We start from the raw sequence: 21,799 nt of genomic DNA, 5'->3' as shown, positions 1-21,799 counted from the left end.
GAAGCACCAGTCCTATCATCACGCCAGGAATCACCTTCTCCATCACCACCTCCACCAATACTCCATCACCACCATCACCACCTCTATCACTTCAACACTATCACCAGGCTAATTTGCTATCCTGCAACAATTAAAGGCTATTAATCTAATGATTATTAGATTTATTTATTGTTTCCTATTTATACGATCTCTGAGAAAAACCAACAATCCCAATTATCACAGTGAGGGCAATAAAAGTGGATAATGCATTTGGAACACAGCCTTGCTATGAAGAAGCACATGACAGATAAGTGAGTTCACACATACCTCGGTGTACTGCTGAGTGACAAGCTCTGGAGTGGGCCCCAAGAACACATAAAAGTCCAGAACTCCCCCTGTGGTGCGGTACGTCAGGGCCGGCATCGGAAGGAAGGTCACATCTGAAGAGAGAAGGAAATGTGAACCCAGCTGCTTGCAAAGCTTCAGCAAGGGAAGAAAGCAGCCCACAATGCTGAGACTTCTCTCTCTTCCATTGCACACCATCAAGACATGCTTTTCTGTGATCAACTCACACAGGGTGGAGGACGTACAAAGGAAGCAGGGTTCTATCCATGAACACTTTCCTTCACAATTACTTAATTTTCTCAGATGTTTTGTCAATCCACTCCATAAAAATAATTCTTGCAGTGTGCTCTATGCTTGTTAGGGAAGGTGTCTGACACCTAAGCCCATAACTTTGTCTTTTTTTTCTGGTTATTGTGAGATAGAACCTTGTTTTCTGTTTAGGCATGTGCCTAGACTGCAATAGATCTATTTACTTCTCCCAACACAGCTGTAATTACAGATGCATTACACCCTACCCCACTTCCTCCATTGACATAGAATCCCTTGACTTTTTCGCTTGATTGGCTTGGAACTGAGATTCTCCTCATTTCAGCTTACACAATGGCTAAGCATGACCACCATCACACGCCTTCATATATTCTTTTAGTTCAAGATTCTTCAGAAGCTTTAAAAATAGTGTTCCCTTCTTACCCAGTCCTTCTTACACAGTGTCCCTTAAGGAGAACACCTTTTATCACCAGGTATATTGTAAAAATGAAGAATAAAATAAACTCACTCAGATATGCATCATATAAGGTTTCATCCATTTTACACACATTTTTCTATTGATTTAAACCCCTTTCTATTGCAAAAGACAAATTTCCATCAGACTTGCATAAATCTAGATTGATTGCTCTAACAATAACTTCCAGCTCATTCAAATTATGCTCATGGATCCCTCAGCTGACCTCTCAGTTATTATGAGATTCTTTCTTTATGGACTCCATTGCCTTTGCTATCTCTTCAAGTGTGACTGTTAGAAAACTAAGAGTATCACTGGATCCATCCATTCCATAGTATTGGAGGGACAAAAAAGGATAAGCATAAGATAGAGTGGCACTCATGTTATGGGTGATTTCATTTCCAGTAGTTCACACAATCATATTCTAAAAGAGAATTCAAGAATCCTTAGCCCTCAGATCTGGGGAAGAAGCAGCCGCCACCTACCCATGGCATTGCTGTTGAGCAGGAGGACTCCGTGGGCGCTGCCATCCTCCTCTAGGCCCATGTAGTAGGGGTGCACACCATAAGAATTCTTCTTGAACTGAGAGTCATGGGGGAGAAGTGGGCAGAGTTAGAACACAAAGCCTTTGAGAAGGAAAGTCACCAAATACTCAGGGCCTACATTCTCCTGCAAGGAATCCAACTACACAAACACAAGGGAGGCCCAGGAATGGTCTGTAGGGCAGAAGCAGATTGTGACCCCTCGTTCCAGTCAGGGAACATAGAGCACAGATGCCCGCAGGGGGAGTTCAGAGCCATGCAGTGGGGGTGCAGAAAAGTGAGCTCAGACCCTCGTCATACTCTGCCCTTACCCCCGGGGGTTCGTCTCTGGAAAACATGCCCCACGTGTGCCAGTTCAAGTCTCTCCTGAAGGCCGTGTGCTCAGTTTCCCCAAAGCCATAGATGTAGTTGGAGGGAAGGCGGGTGGAGATGCGGATGAACATGTCATTGAAGGTGAAGCCCAGGACCTGAGAGTCCCAGCTGCCAGGGGAGAGGGCAGGGGAGACAGGGAAGTCAGTTCTCCTTTGGCTGCAAGCAGCTGATCTCTCTGGCAAATGCAAGCCACATCCTTCCCCATTTCCCAGAAACCCAACATCCATTTGCTACAGAGATCCCCAATGAGGTTTCTAAAGGCACCTCGCTTTCCCAGCCTTCGTTCTACAGTGGCCTTTCATGAAAACATCTTTCAATGCCCTCAAAGCCATCACTGAAGAGAAGCCACACTGATACCCGAGTCCTGTTTTGTTCCTCACCCCCACTTGAACACCAGCAAATTCCAAGCGGGAGTGAGGATGGTCCTTTCCCCGGAGAAACGCCGATTTTTTGGCTTTTGTGTCATCTTTTGTATAAATTGTGACACTGTAGCGAAGACTGAGAGTTGTTTTTCTTCTCCAGTTACGACTGTAATTGTTCATAAATCTACCTCCCTCTCTCTCTCTCAATCTCTCTCTCTCCCCTGTGTCTCTCAATCTCACCCTCTCATATCCACACACTCACACCCACATACAGATTGATATATGTATTTAAAATATTGTTTTCTCCTAATGAAGATGAGAAACAAAAGCAGGACTTAAGGCTGCAGATTTTCCTGCCACAGCGCGCCTCGCTAGGATGTTCTCATAACCTCCAGTCCCCAATCAAACCAGGCCACTCACATGACAATGCCTGTGCTCTTCCGGCGAATTTCAATCCCAAATGGGTTCTCCTTAATGCTGACATCATAGAGTCGGGCCTCAGGAGAGCTGCTGGGAGCGCTGGGGATGTTCAGAGGGATTGGGACTTCATACCGTGTGTGGTTGGGATCATAAATCTAGGTCAGAGGAAAATGATTTTAGGTGAACGTGGAGATCGTGCGTGGACATTCATCTCTTCTGTCATACATAGGGAAATTATACATAAAATTATTCTATCATCTAACTCAAAATAGCCAAAAGAAAAGAATTACACCTTTTAATCATAAGAAACTGCAGTACTTAAGATGATTGGCAAATTCATCAATAAGCAGTCCAGTTCACAATACGTAAGGGTGGAAAGACAGAGCACTGAATATCCCAAGAAAAGTATGAGTGTTATCTGTGAATTAGAAATGTTAGAAAAAAAGTAAGTCCTTAAATGTATACCATTAGGAGAACCTGGTCAGTATTGGAGGAAATAGAGATAAAATATCTTTGCTTTAAGCTCTTATGAAACAACGTAAGAACTAAGATGTTGTATTGAGTCTGTCAGAGTGCATTTTTGAAGGGTCATATTATCATGACACAGTTTCTTTGACTTTGATATTTGCATGCAAAGTCAAAATTATTATGTATTCCATATTATTCCATATGTGTGTATATAAGTGTCTGTGAAGCTTTTACCGAGCACAATTATAACAACCACAGTTGTCCATGCTTTAAAAATGACATATAATTGGATGCATGGAGTTTTCACTGTATCCCTTTCTGGTTTTGAATTAGGTACTACTGATATGAACATAGTAAGCCGGGGGTATTCAGTCCCACCAGAGAATGAAAGATGATTACATCCCTTAAATTGTGTGGACTAATAGTTAACTATAAAGAAGGAATGTAAGATTATAAGGAAGGTGATTTCAGCAACTATGTCTGGGAGAAAAACTGACTTTGTGAAGAAGTATAATCTTAGTCTAAAGAGCTATGTAGTCTTCAACCAAGCACAGAGATCAGGTCATTCTAGCAATGCATTAATGAACACATGGTTTACTGTGCTCCAGAGGGTTCAGAAAGCAACATATCTATGTGTGTATGTACAAATGTATGTAGGCAGATAGGTAGTTACCAGATTAATTGGTTACGTACATAGGGCTTAAGGCTGGAAATCTGAGCAACTTGATACATTCCATGTATTAGGTATATCCTACTTGCTAATACTAACTTGAGGACACCAAAGAAAAGCATAGAACTAAAGATGTAAAAGGCCTCAGCGTCGTTCTGAATAGCATTGTTAAGAACATTTTAGGCAAGGTTATTGTGTCATGCTCTGTTATTTTTATTTATTCCACCAGCAAACATTTCAGGGCATACTCTTCACTAACATGGAGATATGGGAGAAGCACAATAAGAGGACAAATCCCTTGTCACAGAGAACCTCACCATTTAACATAAAATTGCCATAAGAAAGCTAGCCCAGCCATGGTCCTGCATGTACATACAGCATAGAGGGGAAAACAGCACTGGGCTGAGTGGGATTTCAAAGGTAATTCCAATTCAAGTCTAATTTATCCAGTTGATAATCTCACTGGATTTCTCATGGAATATTGTCCAAGCACTAAACCTTTCTATTTCCTCCATTTAGTTAGTGTCATCATAAAAAACACAGATGAGAGAGACAAACATACCCTTCCCCTTTAGTTTTCTCTAAGATCTTATGCTATTAGTCTTCAGATCTTCTAGGTCTAAAGAAGTCCATTGTTCTTCACCTGCTTATCTGTTCCTGGATGACCTCTATCCCTCACTCCATTAACCTATCTGCTAGGCTACGTCCTCATCTCTCCCCTTCTTTGTTATCAATGATTTTTTGGAGTAGCCTGTTCTAAATGCACATTAGGAAATGCGTGCCTACCTTACCAAGCCTTTCTCATTGCTCTTGCTATTCACAGAATGGTTGAGTCTATTGTAGCAAGAAACGTTAAAGAATAAACTTACATAGGATAACATATCACTGACTACCATGATGATCAGAAGGGAAGGCCCTGAGTGCTCTCTCACACTTAACTCCAGGTACCTTGAACTGCAGCATCTCATTCTTGTGGAAGGTCACGAGCAGGCGCAGAGGAGTCACAGGTGTGGAGGGGAAGGCAGTGGTGTAAGGAGACTTCAAGGAGATGTCAGCTGTGGCCCCGTGTGAGTTATACTGCACATTGCCAACTGAGTACAGATCATTCACAAAGTAGCAGAATGGGACCCCAGGGATAATGGATGCCTGAGGAGCAAAATCAATACTGTGCATTAGCATGTGGGCCTGCAGTTACCAAATAGCAAGGGGTAGACAAGGCAGCACATAGTTCCATCAGATAGTGGCAAGAATTTAAATTTCTCTATCAGGAAAATAAATATTTAGAGTGTCCCACTCTTCTTTGGGATGAGGCATCTTGGGGAGCCCTTGCTTTGCGTGGATTGTAATGGATGCTGAGGGACTGGGGTCTGTCATGCATTATGGGTGAGGGGCAGGGCTGTTAGGGAAGGTTCACATCCTCAATGCAGTTACCTCCCACACGCAGCCTCGGGCCAGGCAGTTGGCCTCAGAAGCTCCATGCTCATCGGGATAACAGTCTATTTTCTCCTGGTCCCTCAGGCCAATGTCCCACTGCACCGTGTATGCTTCTCCCAGGACCAGATGGATTCCTGTGATCACAGCCACCTGGAAGAATGGAGAGGTCACATGGGGCTGGGTCCCCAGGACATGGTCCTTCCATGAGCTGAGTCTTTAAACTGAGACCATAATCAATTATGCAAGTGGCCTATTCCTAGACATTTTGGGCAGAGAGGTCAATGCACACAGGGTTCCTATTCACTGTGGAGTTGGAACAGAGTAATATCACTATTCTCCATATTGTACAGTACCTTGTGCACATAAAGAGGCCAAATAAACTGTTTTATTTGTTGTCAAAGTGATGTAGACAGGGGTTACAGTTTCATACATAAGGCAGTGAGTACAATTGTTATCAAACTTGTTACCTTCTATGGCATTTTTCTGCCAACTTTCCCCCAAATTCCTCCCACCCCCACCCCAACTCCCCCCAGATGTAAACTTCGTTTTCACCATATAGTCTCATAAGGACTGCTGTGGCATTGGGTCACCTTTTACCTTTGTCTCTCCATTTTGATGTTCCCCTTCCCTTCCCTAATCCTAATAAAAGTATATACAATACCCAGGATACCAAATAAAATTTTTAATTGTCTTTTTATCTTCTACCTTCCCTGACTTCTATCTGCTTTTTTATTTTTTTTTCAGATTGACTCTGTTGCTTTTTCCAAATGGTTCTACTACTCTTATCCCTTTTTACACAAATCTGTGTTCCACAATTATATGGAATGGTAGAAAGAGAGCAAGAAGACTCCTATGCTCTTCTTCCTATTCCTTTCCCATTCCCATTTTTCTCTGGACTCCTAGACTAATTATATGAATAATATAGATTTAAGCTGAACAACTACAAATGGTGAGTTGGAAAAAAATCACTATTGTTCCTTCAATTTCTAACAGCTCTGACTCATCATTACCCAGTCTCCCGCAACTACATAACATGGGAAGCCATTTTGTAATTGAACTCAGCCATTTAAATCTTTTGTATATTTTATCTTCTCTTTGTTTCATGGGTTTTTTTTTTTTTTTTGCCATATTAGGAATTGAATGCAGGGCTTCGTGACAAATGTAAAGACATTTGGTCTATGCCAAAGCTACTTTGATGTCACAGGCAGCAGGATTTCCTTCTTTTCTTTTGTTTGTAATTGCTTTTCACACATGACCTCAAGAATTTTGCCCCACCAGGCCTCTGTTTTTCACCCCTCTGCTTCATCCCCCATCAGGTGACATGACAGATATATGCCACCACAATTACCCTCTAACACTCTTCTTTAAATAGCACTGTCCAGAGGACACAGCAATGCCCTGAAGAATTCTTTAAAAATTACCCCAACATCGTGATTCTTACCCTCAGGTTAGGATCATAAGTGGCTCGAGGAGACATTGGAGTTAAGACTCCATTCTGTTTCACTGTAACATTGCTCAGTGCCTGAGTGCCAAAGATTTTAATCTCCTGGAATGCTAAGTTATTGGGGTCTTTGTAGGTTGACTTGGAAACAGTCACATCCAGGTGTGTCTACAAAAGAGGGAAGAAGAATTAGGCACAAAGTTTGATCTCTGGTACTCATCTTCTCTTGTCTCTCCAACACTCCATCAGAGACCATATACTCCTCAGGCTCTCATGTCTTTGATCTCTCTACCAAGGTGTTCTTAGTGACTGAAAACATACTTTAATAAAACTTTGAGGAAAAGAAATAAACATATGCATAGACATTTTGATAAACCGGACTGAACCTACCATGTGATTTATTTATGAATATTAGTACCTCTATTGGATCATAACCAACACCATTATGGAAAATTCAATCATAAATGGAAATATCCGGGGCTGGGGATATGGCCTAGTGGCAAGAGTGCTTGCCTTGTATACATGAGGCCCTGGGTTCAATTCCCCAGCACCAAATATACAGAAAATGGCCAGAAGTGGCGCTGTGGCTCAAGTGGCAGAGTGCTAGCCTTGAGCAAAAAGAAGCCAGGGACAGTGCTCAGGCCCTGAGTCCAGGCCCCAGGACTGGCCAAAAATAAATAAATAAATAAACAAATAAATGGAAATATCCTTACTTCTCATCATTTATACAATGTAAACAGAAATATAATTACACTATTGCTAAATTCTAGCACCTAAGATTCATGACAATGTAGTACTCACCTGGCTGGCCGAAAACTCATGTAAGACATAAGCATCATTGGCCACAGTATCTGAAAGTAATAGAAAGACAAGTCAAACTGGCTTGCCATCCCAGAAGGATGAATTTTACCTCTCTCTCCTTAAAGCTACCTGAAGTCACAAGTAGCACACTTTCCTTATTTCAATGGCTGGAACATATCCCATTGCATCTCTGTACATCTGCTTCTTTGTTCCCTCATTTCCCAGGGACACGGCTTATGCTATTATTTGCATAATGTTGCAAAGAACAGGGCATTGAAGATTTTTATGCTGTAATATTTCTAAGATTAAGGCCAGCTCCTACACACTGAGACACTGAGTTACAAGCACCAACAGTCACACACAAACACAGAGTAACACAAGCACAAGCACACATTCAAAACCTTTAGATTTATGACAAGTATATAACAGTGGAACATGTTCTACAAGGGAAATAAGACAGACCCTGAAAAAATTATCTCGAGATCCCATTTACATAACAAACTAACACTGTTCAAGTTACAAAAGTTAAGAGAAGAGAACAATGGTGACAGAGTGCAGGGTTGAGATACAGGGAAAGACTTGGATCAGTGTATAAACTTCCAACCAGCAAAAGAGAATTTCCTGAAAAGCTACTATGCAGTGTGGAGAATTATGAATGTGTTAAATAACTTGACCATGGGTAGTCACGCAACAATATACACATAGATGTTCTTCCTCTTGAATATACTCAATTTTGTCAATTAAATATTTTAAATGAAATCAAGAGGTTTTTCTAGAAAGCTACATCTTGGGATGCATACTATAATAGCCACAGTAACCAAGGACAATGTGTCCTTTTCCTCCTCCCATCATTGTGTACCTGCAATGCTTTCAAGGACATGTCTCTTGGGTACCACCTCCAAGAGAGAGCCCCAGGAACTGCTACTGTGCTGGAGCAAGAGCCATGCACAGAAGCATGGGTAGATGCATACCACGAGGAAAGTGCATCCTCACTGCCTCACTGAGATGGGCATGCTTCCCATCTCATCACAGGCTGACAGCCCATTGTTCCTAGCTTTCCTGGGGAAGATATTTACAGGACAGAGCGATTACAGGTATGGTCCTCAAAATATATTTTCCAAGTTCCCATTATAACATGCAAGTGCATATCGGTGGCACATCAAAGTTAGCACAACTTCTAAGAAACACGCACAAACCTTGCTTTCATCTCTGGTTCACCTCTCACTTATTGAACACTACAAGTGGAACCCAAACTCCTCTCTCAAGAATTGTGCCTGGAAGAGTACTCCAACAGCTGATTACCAGCAGGAGGGAAGGCCAATGATGCAGGTTTGTGAAAGGCAATGTGTCCATGACAACACTCACCCTTCGACTGCCCATCATCCCAGAAAAGTTCGCCTCTGGCTTCATTGTTCTCATCCAAGGCAATGATAAGACCAAGAGGGTTCTGGCGGCTGCAGAAGGCAAGACTCATGTGAGAAACAAGCATGGAAGCAAAAAGCACTGCCTTATGTGTCCTTCAAATTTTATTTGTAAAAATCATCACCGGCCAAAGGCAGTGCTTTCTTTCAAGGACAAAGACCAGTGTCTCCTGTTGAATAATGTCACAGGACACAGAAATACCCACTATGTAAACAATAAACAACCACAGAGTCAGCAAGAACATTGAGCATCAGAATCTCCACACTAGTTACAGTAGAGGCTATGGCCACAAACACACGAATATTTAAATGTCAAAGGTAAGTTAAATACTTATGACACCATTGTTGGAAAGTACAAACTTATCAATACAGGTAAATGACCATGAGTCCCTGACAAGAAACAAGCAAGGAACATATGGACCCCTCCTGCCATGTACAATGTGGTTTTGTGGCTCAGACATTCCCCACCTCTGATTTAGGACATAGACTATTAGAAGACAAGATAATGCTAGGCAACAGTGGTGAGGTCAGCTTGCTTTAGGAATGACATTCCTAGAAGTAGCCACCACTGATCCCAGGGACAATTTCACAAAGACTGCAACACAGTTACACCATTCTCTGTAATGGTAATTTGACTTATGTGATGGCATGTTTGGTTATGAGGGGAAAACAACACATTCTAATATCTTTCATTGTAACTGGAAAAGAAAGCACAAGACCCTACTCAAAGAGAAGAACGTTCATTTCTCAAGGAAGGAGATTGACAACTGGGTCCTTAACATCAGATTTCAAACAAAATGTTATTACCTATACTAGATAATAAGAAAAGAAGAAGGAAAGGAATAGCTATAGATATACATTTCCCCGAAAATACAAGTGACATCTTCAAACATACAGTGTATAATAACTATAACTGAAATATTTAGTAATAGTAAGGAAAGAAACTGAACTATGAAAACACATCAACATAAGTGAAGATAACCAGAAGGAAGGAACACTAGCATTGCTGCTGCTAGAACAGTGGACACCATTTTTGGAGGAAATTGGAGTGTAACCTGGACCACTGAGAATGCACCGGGGGTCACTCATTTACAAAGAATGGAATCAACAGAACTGAAGCACTAGAACTTCCAATCTGATTGAGCCTCACCACCTGAAAGCACAGGTCAGCTTGCTACAGGGACAGCAGCATAGCCATGCATAGGAAAGCACTCATCACAGTAACCAATTGCAGAATCTGCCTAGCTCACAAAAAGCACATGAAGGGACAGAAAACTCTTCATACACACAATGGAGTTCTACTTATAAATATTCCTGTTTCTCAGTTTTTACCACAATCTCTGAAGTTAAGCAACTGAGGGTCCACATGATAAGTAATGCTATCACACAAACAGGGATCCTAGATATGTCCATCCTCAACTAAGCTTTGGAACCATAAGTCACAAAACCTTGGAGATGTTTTAATTGCTTATCCTTGAAATGGAGAAAATAAGATCCCAGAAGCAAATGAGTGTTGTTGTTATTTAAGGAAAACATCTGAAAATAAAATGGTCCATCTTGGTATAACTCAGGTACAGAAAAGTACTCATTGGTATTAGTCATTGCCAATAATTAGATAGGTGTAGATCAGCAGTTTCTCATCTTTTATAGGAGGAATGAAGCACCCTCATTATGAGCATTGTATATTGACACTTGTATGTTGACTTTTACTTCTTCAAATGTCACTGCCTACATCAACCATTCAACACAAATCTACAATCTATGGTAACTGGTCAGAATGTAAACATGCAAGAAGACTAAAACAAAATGAAGAAAAGAACATGTGTTCAGTAAATCACACGTGGCCTTGAGAGCAGTGTCTCTGGGACTGAGGACGCTCCCTGCAAGTAAGGGCGCCTCCAGCACGCACAGCAGAGCCCAGGCCCAACACTCACCTGAGGTGTGTGTTCAGTGCAGGCTCCTGCCAGGGCAGGATGTAGCCCCCTCGGACATGAAGATTGATGTGGTCCAGAGGAGCTGGCAGGACCTTCCACTCACTGCTTGCATTGATTTGCGCCCCCTGTGGCAGCAGGAGGAAGGGATGGTGAGTGGGAGGACCAATCCTAACCTGCATAGCTCTGCTTCCTGATGCCTCAGCTGCCCCTCTTTGCCCTTGGTGCCTATACTTGAGAGGGACACTGAGGCAGTTTCTCTGCTCTGAGGGTCTTGAGACTAGTTTTGAGGACTTAGTAGGACTCCCTATTAAAGACACACCAATGAGAAGGATGGGGTGACTGGATCCTACCCATAATAGAGAACAGGAGCAACTATGCTTCCTTTATATCACCCAACACCACTGTAATCTGCCTAGATGAAAATCATGAGCACACTCTCTCATTCTTTGTCTTCATCTTGTATTTCCTATCTACTGGTTTTGGCTCCTCTGAAAGTCAGGAAAGGGTTCTGGTTACAGGGCTAGGAGAGACATTTGGGTTATTTCTCAAAACACTGTTTCAACCTTGATTCTAAAGAGCCCACCCTGCGTGGCTTCTCAAGACCCTGTTTTCCTGGAGGGTCTTCAGTGCTTCTACTAGTCCATGCATAAAATAGGGAAATCACGTGGATTCCTCATTACAAAGACTCATGCTGTGCTCAGGTGTGGGAGTCAGGGCCCTGCCTCAGTATGCTTCATGCACTGCCTTATGGTCATTAACATAAGAAATCTTAACATAGAAAATATTTGGGCAGCAATGCTACTTTATTCAGTGACAGAGAAGCCTTGAAACTTAATCACTTAAGACAGTCAAAGATTTACGTATACATATATGTATATAAAAAAAAGGTTTAGTCAGGCCCTTGGTTGATGGCTCTAATCCTAGCACCTCAGGAGGCTGAGTAACAGAAGATCACTAATAAATGTCAGCCGAGGCAAAAAAATAAAATCTGTGACAACTCCTACCCCCATCTCCAAAATACAAGTACAAAAAAGAATTGGAGGGGCTGGGAATGAGGCCTAGTGGTAGAGTGCTTTCCTTGCATATATGAAGCGCAGGGTCGATTCCCCTGCACCACATATATAGAAAAAGCCAGAAGTAGTGCTACGGCTCAAGTAGTATAGCCTTGAGCATAAAAAGAAGCCAAGGACAGTGCTCAGGCCCTGAGTTCAAGCCGCAGGACTGGCTAAAAAAATAAGTGGAAGAATTGGCTCAACAGGAATGCACCAGTTGGGCTGGGAATATGGCCTAGTGGCAAGAGTGTTTTCCTTGCATCCATGAAGCCCTGAGTTTGATTCCCCAGAACCATATATACAGAAAAAGGCCAGAAGTGGCACTGTGGCTCAAGTGGCAGAGTGCTAGCCTTGAGCAAAAAGTAGCCAGGGACAGTGCTTAGGCCCTGAGTCCAAGCTGAGGACTGACAAAAAAAAAAAAAAAAAAGAATGAATGCACCAGTTAAGCAACTGTTTTGAGTACAAAGTCCAATTCTACTACTCAAAAATGAAAATCTAGTTGCTACCACAACTTAATATTATCAGGAGTATATGGTACATAGTAACAGTACAAGGTGAGAATAAAATCAAACATAAAAATAAAGAAGGAAAGTCAGGTGCTGGGTGCGATACCTCAGGTGATTCACCAGGACACTTCAGAAAATTTCATACTACTATGTAGAAAGAATCTGTCCAATAGGAAATGGGAGCATTTGGGCTGAGGTTCATCATATCCACACATGCATAACAGACCATCTCCCCAGGCTGTATACATTTTACCAAAGCTTACCGTGTAGAAGTCATACCAGAGGGCTCTAGGGAAATATGCTGTCACATTTCTGGCATTCTGAAATAAAACACAGATTGAAGGTTGGCTTGGCACCATTGCTCAGGATACATTAAGCAACCTATATAGAAAAGGGGCCATAGAGCAGTGGTGGAATTGAACCCCAGGCCTTGGCTCTCCTGAGATCAGCAAGGTTGGGGTAGCCTCCTTCCGTTCTCCCTTCTCAAAAAGGAAATCTCCTACCCACCACAGGTGCTGTAATAAAGACCTTTGGGATACATGGTTTTTGGGAAAAGATCAGTACTTTCTTTCACACAAACACAGAGTTTGGATTGAAGTAGAAGAAAACTTCCTAGATAAAAAGGACTGTGACACATGGACTATTCGCACATTATAATCAGAAGATGTATTAATCCCAGAGTGTGCAAAGAAATGGCTGTGTCTGCCTGCCTGACCCAGCACAAAAGGAAAGGAGGGCTGGCCAGCAGCACTACATGCTCCCAGCCCAGACAGCCGAGCTCCTAGGAGCCTTCAGCTTCCCTGCAATGGGGACACTGCAGTGAAATGAATTCATTTACTCTTACTCCCAGCTGACCCTGTTCCCTTCCTTTGTAAATCGAGTGACAGTCCTCAATTATACGAGGTCAGATTTGGGACTCTAATGGTTAAACCAGCACTAAGAAAGATTTCCCCCGTCCCCCCCGCCCCGGGAATTTCTGCTGCATAGAAGGAGCGAAAAGAGAGTCAGGGAGAAGAAATCCTTTCTGAGGAACACAGCTTACAGGGACTCCTCCTCCTCCCCTTGCCACCCAACCTCCCAGCTGGAGCCGCCACCCACCCCAGGCTCCATACTCACAGGCTCCAGGACAGGGCTGACCAGGAAGGCGGCGCCCAGCAGGAACTGATTGTCAATCTCCCAGGTCTCCTGGTCAGACACAAACCTGCAAAAGCAAAGGAAGGTGTCACACCCAGAGCCGCCGAAGACCATGACCCCAAGTCCCTGCAGAAGAACTCAAGAATACACCAAGTCAGAAATCCAGCTGCTCCAAGTGCTGTCCTTAAACATCACTGACTTTAATAAGGAAGAGCTAATCTCCAGTATTCACAGGTCACAACCCTCAAACTTTGGCAGTGCTACAAATAAGTTTTCTCTAGAAAATATCTCCACCATTGGTCCACATTTCCAGTCCAAGGCTGCCCCTATCCCTCTCGTCTACCCTGAAATGCCCTCTTTCCTTACCTGAGCACACGTGGCCTTATAAAAGTTAGGGGTGTTTTTGCAAAACAAATAAGGGAAACAAAGAAATTATGTTTTCCTACATTGTTTCAAAACTTGTACACTCAACAAATCACTCCTCATCCATGGCTATTGCTCAATATCACACTGTCTTCTAATCACAAGTTCAGGATGGTCTCTGCCTAGAAATCAGAATTTCTTTAACAAATTACTTTATTTGCTCAATTAAAAAATTCTGTTATGATATTAAAATTGGAAACTAGGGCTTTCTGAAGTATTAGACAGATGCTCTAACACTTTGAAGCTCATCTCCAGCCCTCTAAGCAAGCCCCTTGCTCTAAGCCATCCCCACTCATCCAAAGGAAGTCATGTTGCACTTCCAGTTCCGCACCCTGTGAACTGCAAAACCACAGCACTGGCCAATGGCTCCATCTTACAAAAGCAACAAGCGAAACCACATGGCTCCCAGGGACAAAATATGTCAAGCACTGCATATTCAGCTAGATTTCCCAAAATTATGAGAGGAGGTGGGTGGAAAGGAGGACGAAATTATAAAATATGGCTAGTAGGATATTTTTTACCAGGTAAAGAGGAATTCTGAGCCAAGGAGATGGTGATAAACAGATGAAGTGCGGAAGGGAGAAGAATGCAATGAAGAATTCATTGTATAAACTACAAAATGAAGAAAAGCAGGCACTAGGTGGAGTGAGAATATTGAAGGGGTAAAAATGACCAAGGTTCACTCTATCCATAAACTACTTTTTAAACTGGCACACATCCATTGTACAAACTACTTAAAGATAATTAAAATAATCTTCATTTGGGGGCGGGTACTATTGCTTCAGCTCAGAGTTTTAAGTTTGCTACACATATGCACTTGAGCTTGAGTTGTATTTCCAGCCCAGGATGTTGCTTAGAACTGTGGTCTTCCTGACTTTAACCTCCAGCCCATTTGAAATCATATCAGGTATTGGTAGAGTTGGGGTATTGCAACCTTTTGCCCAACTGACATCGAATGGAGATGCTACTGGACTCTACCTCCCAAATATCGAGGAGGACAGGCACAGCGCTGGCTCTGCCCCGTAGCAATTGCATTTTTTCATGTAAACAAATATATTTTAGTTTTATAAGTAAAATGTATTAAGAAAATCTAATGAATATCCAGAAAAGAAATCAGGGCTGGGAATATGGCCTAGTGGCAAGAGTGCTTGCCTCCTACACAAGAAGCTCTCGGTTCGATTCCCCAGCACCAAATGAATGGAAAATAGCCAGAAGGGGCACTGTGGCTGAGGTGGCAGAGTGCTACCATTGCGCAGGAAGAAGCCAGGGATGGTGCTCAGGCCCTGAGTCCAAGGCCCAGGACTGGGAAAAAAAATCGGATGTTCCCATCAAAAATATACATTGCAGAAAGCAACAGCCTACAGAAAGACATGCATTGTTCAGTACTGAGCAGAATTTCTGCTAGACACTCACTCATGGAGGAGAGGCCGCACCACAGTCATGCCCTCCGTGCTGGCCTTGTGCATCAAGGTGTAGAGATACGGCAACAAGGTATATCTGGTCTCTAGGACACTTCTGGAAAGGTTCACAAAGTCTGCATCCCAGGACACAGGGTCTTGCCTCTAATGGAGAAACAGAAGAATGTGCTGAACTTACTGAGGGAAACTGATGGTAATTTAGGAATTCATGGATGGAATTCATTTCTTATCAACCACTTCTTAAGAGATCATTACTACTAGCCTAAAACATAACAAAACTCTCTCTACAAAATGGAAAATTTTTCCCACAATGCATTTCTTGAAATATGATAGAGATAGTTTCTTCTAACAGAAGGAATCATCTGATCAATGCAGATGTCTAAGATTCCTTAGGGTGAGGGCTTCCAGGCTTGGAGCATGTCTCCAGAGAATACAGACTGTCTGAGCCGCACCCCGGGGCTGGTGGCTGGGTTCTTGTGTCACAAAACAGGGCAGGGGAGGACAGACACCCTACCCGGGTCCCGATGGTGTTGTGGTTCCTGGAGAAAGGGTAAAAGGCCCCCAGCTGCATCCAGCGAGCACACATCTCATACTCTGCATCTTGGAAGAACCCACAGATATCTGCCCCTGTCTGAAACAAGACAGAACCAAACGAGCCTCTTGCACATTTCTCACAGAGGTGGCCATCTGCGTGGGGACCAAGAGGAGACCCAGGTCACTTACATAGGATATGCCAAAGAGGCTGAACTCCATCATGCCTGCAAGGAGAAGCACAGCTCTGTCAGGCCAGGCTCACAGGACCTCCTCCTGCTCCCTCACCAAGGGGCTGAAGCCCCTGCCCTGGGGGAGGGGCACAGCCCCTGGGAGCCAAGGCCACACACCAATGATGGACTTCCTCAGCTGGTCCCAGGCAGCTGTGTTGTCTCCCAGCCAGTGTCCTGCCCAGCGCCCAGAAGAAGGGAATGTGGAGCGGGTGATGACGATGCCTCGCTGCCCTGTGGCCTCCTGCACGGCCCTGGTTGGAGGGAGCAGGGGACAACGGAGGTCAGCGCAGCCTCAGAAAGGCCACAGGGCACCCTGCCATCCTCGTTCCTCATTCCAGTCCTAGGAACTCGAATCAAGTCATGAATGAAAAGAAAATCCTCCTGCTTGAATGGAAGGAACATGCTTCCTCTGGGCTGACAGACATATTAGACAAGGCTGCCATTTCACAGTTTTATGAGACACTCATCGTGTAGAAAACCGTTGAAATGATATAAAATATAAAATGATAACTTTCTTTATATGTACTCAGCAGTTAATTTTCTAAAATAGTATTGAGGAAAGGCCATAGATCCTCCTTCCAGTGACCTTGGGCCTTGAACATAGACAAAGTGCTTGCTGCCTGACTAGAAGGAATTCAGGATGGATATTGGGGAAGGTCTTCCTGGCTGACAGGGATTCCAGTAACAGCTCTGCTTTCTGCTCTGCCCTTAAAAATGGTAAGAAGCTACATATTCTTTGCAAATGCATAAGGACAGAAAAATAAAATTATATTTGGGGAGATCAAGCACTTAAACTTACACCTAGGACCTGCTTTTAGATACACCAAATTATGTCTCTATATTTGAGAATGATGAACAGCAGCCATCTTGGCCACACAGAACCCCTGTCTATGCATGAGGCGCCGTTAGAAGGCATGACTATGTGCGTTTCCCCAGCTCAAAAAGAATAAAGACAGGAAGTGAGAACTGATATTGTGAGTCTTCAACTTCCATATCCTGCATGGAGAACAGGATGTTTCTCCCCCTACCTCTCCTCTTTTCTTCCTACATCATCCTGCTTAACTTAAATAAATCAATGCTTAATATTCTATCTTCTGAGATTCTCCTTATTCTCACGGCCCTTCAAATGCTTTTCATGGGTAGAACTCATGACCTGAGATTGTGTGGGGAAACTGGGTTGGAGACCTCCTCACCCATCATCCAGGGACAAAGGGAAGAGTAGGACTGCCTTACACCTCTGTGTCTACCCTCAGGGGTTGACAGGCAGGGAAGACATGACTCACTCATAGGTGGGTCTGGTCTGGGACCAGCCATACAGGCTGTGGACATCGTAGTGCCGCACTCGGGAGCCGTCTGGAAGGATCTGCTCGCTCTCCATGCACAGGGTCTTGCTGCTCAGGCCTCGGTCCCTGCCTGCCAAATCTGAAGAGAAAATTGAAGAATGTCAAACAACAGTTCCTGAAAGATGTAGTCCCTGCTCTGTAGGTAAATGATTGAACTCTGAATCTTAATGCTGAATTAAACTCCATTGGACACTGTCTCTCTCTCTCTTTCTCTATCTCTGTATCTGTCTCTCTGTCTCTCTGTCTCTCTGTCTCTCTCTGTCTCTCTCTCTCTCTCTCTCTCTCTCTCTCTCTCTCAGGAGCATGGGAATAGTTCTCAGAACCCTAGTGAGCCTTGGTTTGTTTTCAGCATCAAGTTGACTGGAGAAAGTAGAGGTTATTGGAAGAATGCAGGATTCTCAACTATTCATTGTGAATCAGGGCCTCCTCTTGGATTATAATGTATAAATTATTTTATTTTATAATTCTCTCAAATGAATAGGGCTACCTTCCATGAGATCTTAGAAATCTGATCATTAGAAATATCATAAAATCCATGGAAGTTCACACAACTAGTATAAAGATTAACTGAAAAAGCCCAGTTATAAAAACAAGTATAACTCCAAATTCCATGAGTACAATGACACAGGCAGCCAGTGCACCATAACACTGGAGGTGCGGCATTATTGTGAGTACCTAATCATAAGCCAGAAGGCCTAAGAAATAATGCTGGGAAAATACTTTGGAGACATTACCACTGTTAAGTGCATTCTGGCCATGTTACCGGAACTGTGACAGAAGGTGTGGCAACTTGCACTTGCAAAGGTAGTATCTCAGCAGTGCTTTTGTCTCTGGTCCCTATTAAAACACAGTCCTTCGGGGTCCTCCTAAGGGGGCCCTGGCAGAGGGGCTTTGGATCAGACATCCTGCCTCTAGCCACACTCAGGTGAAAGAGGCCGCGGGTCCTTACGTGGCATGTAGGGTGGACGGTTCAGAGTCGTATCCCTGCAGCCAGATGGAACTGCCCCATTCACAAAGCTCGAAGGTTCATTCATATCCTAGAAATGTCACACACACTCACATGGTTACATGAATACATTCATGGTCTTGTCATTCTCTCACCATCTTGTAATTCCTATCCACGGTGCCTAGAGGGAAAGACCACACTCCACACACCAGAGAAAACTAAGTAGAAATACCAACTAAGCCCTACAAGATGAATGGCTGGAAAGCTACAAAGTATTCTCCTGCCAGTAAGCCCATTTCCAAGAAATTCCCAACAATCTCTGCAGAGGCTGGACAGCAGAAAGGTCAAGGTAGCTCCAGGCTAGAAGATGACAGAGGGCTGCTCTCCTCCCAATGGAGTCAATGCAGCAAAGATGTCCAAAGTCTTCCTTGATGAATTCATCCTATGCTCTAGCATGTGTCAGTGAGGCATGGGCAAAAACAAAGACACCTACACACAATTCCCCCATGTGTACAGAGTCAAGGACTCGCGCACTTACAATCCACATGCCATCAAACTTCAAGCTCTTCTCTGGGCTCTGTGGATTGGAGTGGAGCTCTTTCATTTCCCTCTTCCACCACAGGGCAGTCGAGTTCCGGAAAAAGTCTGGGAAGGCCACATAAGCTCTGTATTGCTATGAAAACAAATCACAAATAGTCCCAAATGAATAAACAACATAATAAACAAGGAATTACTGAGAAGTGAACACAAATGAGTCAAGATTTGTATTTCATGGTAATAGAGAGTATGAGGAGACTCACCAGCACCTTCAGAGTTTAATGTCCTGGGATTCTTGGAAAAGCAAGAGGTACGAAGAATAGAGTCACAAACAATGTACCTTTGCACATTTGGAAAACAGGCATACACTCTTCTCCTCTTTGTACCTACACACCAGATATCAGCCAATACAGTAAACTCTCCATCTGTTGCTTAAAAGCTCACCCTAACCTCTTGTAGTCCTGCATCTTCTTAGGACTCCATTCCATTCTTAGGACAACCATTCCACTTGCAGGAAGAACCTGCAGCTAGTAAGGTCACATGGGTGATCTTTGTCAAATGGGTGTATCAGACATCCTACATGCCAGTTTGGGAAGAATCATCCAGTTGATGTTCCATTGGGGGGAACAAGGGAAGCAGAAGGCTATAGTCCACGCAATGATGGGATGGACCTGTTTTCTATGATTTCAAAGTCCTATACGAAGCAAATGCTGGGTGATATTAAGTGGGAGGATCTAAGCAGAAAATTTCAATCACCTCCTTTCACACCTTCCCTCCAATAATGAAACCAATGCCTACCACCACAGTGGCCCTCATTAACTAAAGATGCGAATGGGAAATTAAAGCCAACCATAATTTTTCAACTTCACCAAGTTCTACGCTGATCATCTGAATCAATAAATGAAATAAAGGGCTGGGGATATGGCCTAGTGGCAAGAGTGCCTGCCTCGGATACACGAGGCCCTAGGTTCGATTCCCCAGCACCACATATACAGAAAACCGCCAGAAGCGGTGCTGTGGCTCAAGTGGCAGAGTGCTAGCCTTGAGCGGGAAGAAGCCAGGGACAGTGCTCAGGCCCTGAGTCCAAGGCCCAGGACTGGCAAAAAAATAAATAAATAAATAAATAAATAAATGAAATAAAAAATGAAGGTCCTTGTAATTATCCAAGGTGCTGTTTCCATCTCACCCTGTTCATATTGAATGGTGGAAGGGCTGACACTGAGCAAAGGGATTGTACTTATAAACTGACATATTGAGTTAAAAACCTTCAGTACAACCATGAAATGATGATTTCTGTTTTAAAAAATGTGAAATATGGCAGACTCTATGGAGAATTCAAGCAGTGTAATTTCTTACAAAACAAAGACAAATCCCGCTTATATAAGCACCAGAAAACAGGTATTTACAAGGGGACGGCAAATAGGAAGGGGAAGGCAAATGAAGAGGAGAAGTGGAGGACAATGCACCAAGAATTCATTAGTTATACTACAAAATTAAGAAAAGTAGCACAACAGGTGTGGCCAAGGTGAAGGAGAATGTCCAAAGGGGAGACACCGGTCAAGATTGCTGTATTCATAGACTATGTTGTTAAATGACAACTCTTGTGTACAATTACATAAAGTTAACAAAACAAAACAAACAGTTAATAACAAAGGGCATGTTCGTTTAAAATAGGCTGTAGTGAAATCAGCGTTGTGCCCACTAACACCATGGAAGTAACTGTGAATCTCAGTTTCTGGTCCCAAGGATAATAAGGACCATTGGAAGTAAAAGCAATCTTCACACTGACTGACATGTGTTATCATGAGAAAGGCATCTGATTTCAGGTAACCCTGGCCCCACCCAACACTCACAAACAGTCTTTTACCTCCACTTGGCTGTCCCAGTCCAGAGAATTGTTCACCACAATATTCGGGAAATCTGGCCAGACCTATGCAGAGAAACACAGTTCAACAGCAACAGAAATTACCAACCACTGTCCTAGAGCTAGATAATTTAGTTATCATGTAGCATTGCTCCACAGCAAAGTGTACTCCACAAAGCCTTTAAGTGGATGCATAAATAGGGATTGAAACATAGAAACAAAATGGAAAAGAGGGAAAAACAACAATGGAAAACAACCCCACAGTGTCCTCTACCCCAGGCTAGGTGTTCCTGGATTGCGCCTTAGATCATACCTTGCCCCAAACAATTTCTCCATCATTGGGAAACTTGATGAAGACATCATCCTGCACACCACGAGTGAAGGCCGGATACGGCTCTGTCTCATTGCCAGAAATGGCTGGGTCCTGATACCAAAGCACAAGTCAGATGGAAAAACAAATCTAGAGAATGGTCAGGGACACAACACACCTCTTCCAATAACATTTGTTCCTTCCTTTAGAGTTTAACATTAAAGAGTCTCAGAACACTTGTAAGTGTCTTTCCCAGTGAACTTGACCTTTCCTTGTGTAACATGGAAGGAAATACAGTACTGGCATTCCCCACCAACCCCTTCATCCTCCCAGAGCCACACAGTCTCACAAGGACTGACCAGAATGAGGATGACCCGCATGCCATCTGCCTTCATGCGATTGATCAGGGCTGGAAGCCCAGTGAACTTGGAGCTGAGGGTGAAGTCCAGCTGCCGTTCCATGTAGTCGATGTCTGAATACTGCACATCCTGGGGAAGGATACAGGGCACTGAGTGGTAGCTGGGGATGAGGCCATGTTCCCAGGAGAGCGAATCTCCACTGCCCATGCCCAACTTCACATGAATTCAGACTC

At 43.4% G+C, this 21,799-nt stretch overlaps 1 protein-coding gene across 1 annotated transcript; it reads right to left on the bottom strand.

Moving 5' to 3' along the window:
• Positions 1-216: 216 nt before the first annotated feature.
• On the bottom strand, positions 217-21,773 carry LOC125345667 (maltase-glucoamylase-like). Its single transcript, XM_048337720.1, has 22 exons — positions 21,567-21,773; positions 21,211-21,321; positions 20,901-20,963; positions 19,035-19,169; positions 18,500-18,587; positions 17,491-17,629; positions 16,325-16,458; positions 16,167-16,201; positions 15,958-16,074; positions 15,439-15,587; positions 13,585-13,669; positions 12,732-12,788; positions 10,911-11,035; positions 8,921-9,009; positions 7,556-7,605; positions 6,755-6,922; positions 5,311-5,463; positions 4,828-5,025; positions 2,742-2,896; positions 1,899-2,067; positions 1,531-1,627; positions 217-419 (listed from the first exon to the last, which is right to left on the bottom strand). The coding sequence occupies exons 1-22, from the start codon at positions 21,771-21,773 to the stop codon at positions 217-219; spliced, it is 2,727 nt and encodes a 908-aa protein (XP_048193677.1).
• Positions 21,774-21,799: the final 26 nt, after the last annotated feature.

Source organism: Perognathus longimembris, chromosome 2, assembly GCF_023159225.1.
Source record: "Perognathus longimembris pacificus isolate PPM17 chromosome 2, ASM2315922v1, whole genome shotgun sequence".
NCBI classification, from domain to species: Eukaryota; Metazoa; Chordata; class Mammalia; order Rodentia; family Heteromyidae; genus Perognathus; species Perognathus longimembris.
This window is presented reverse-complemented; position numbering and strand designations above follow the sequence as displayed.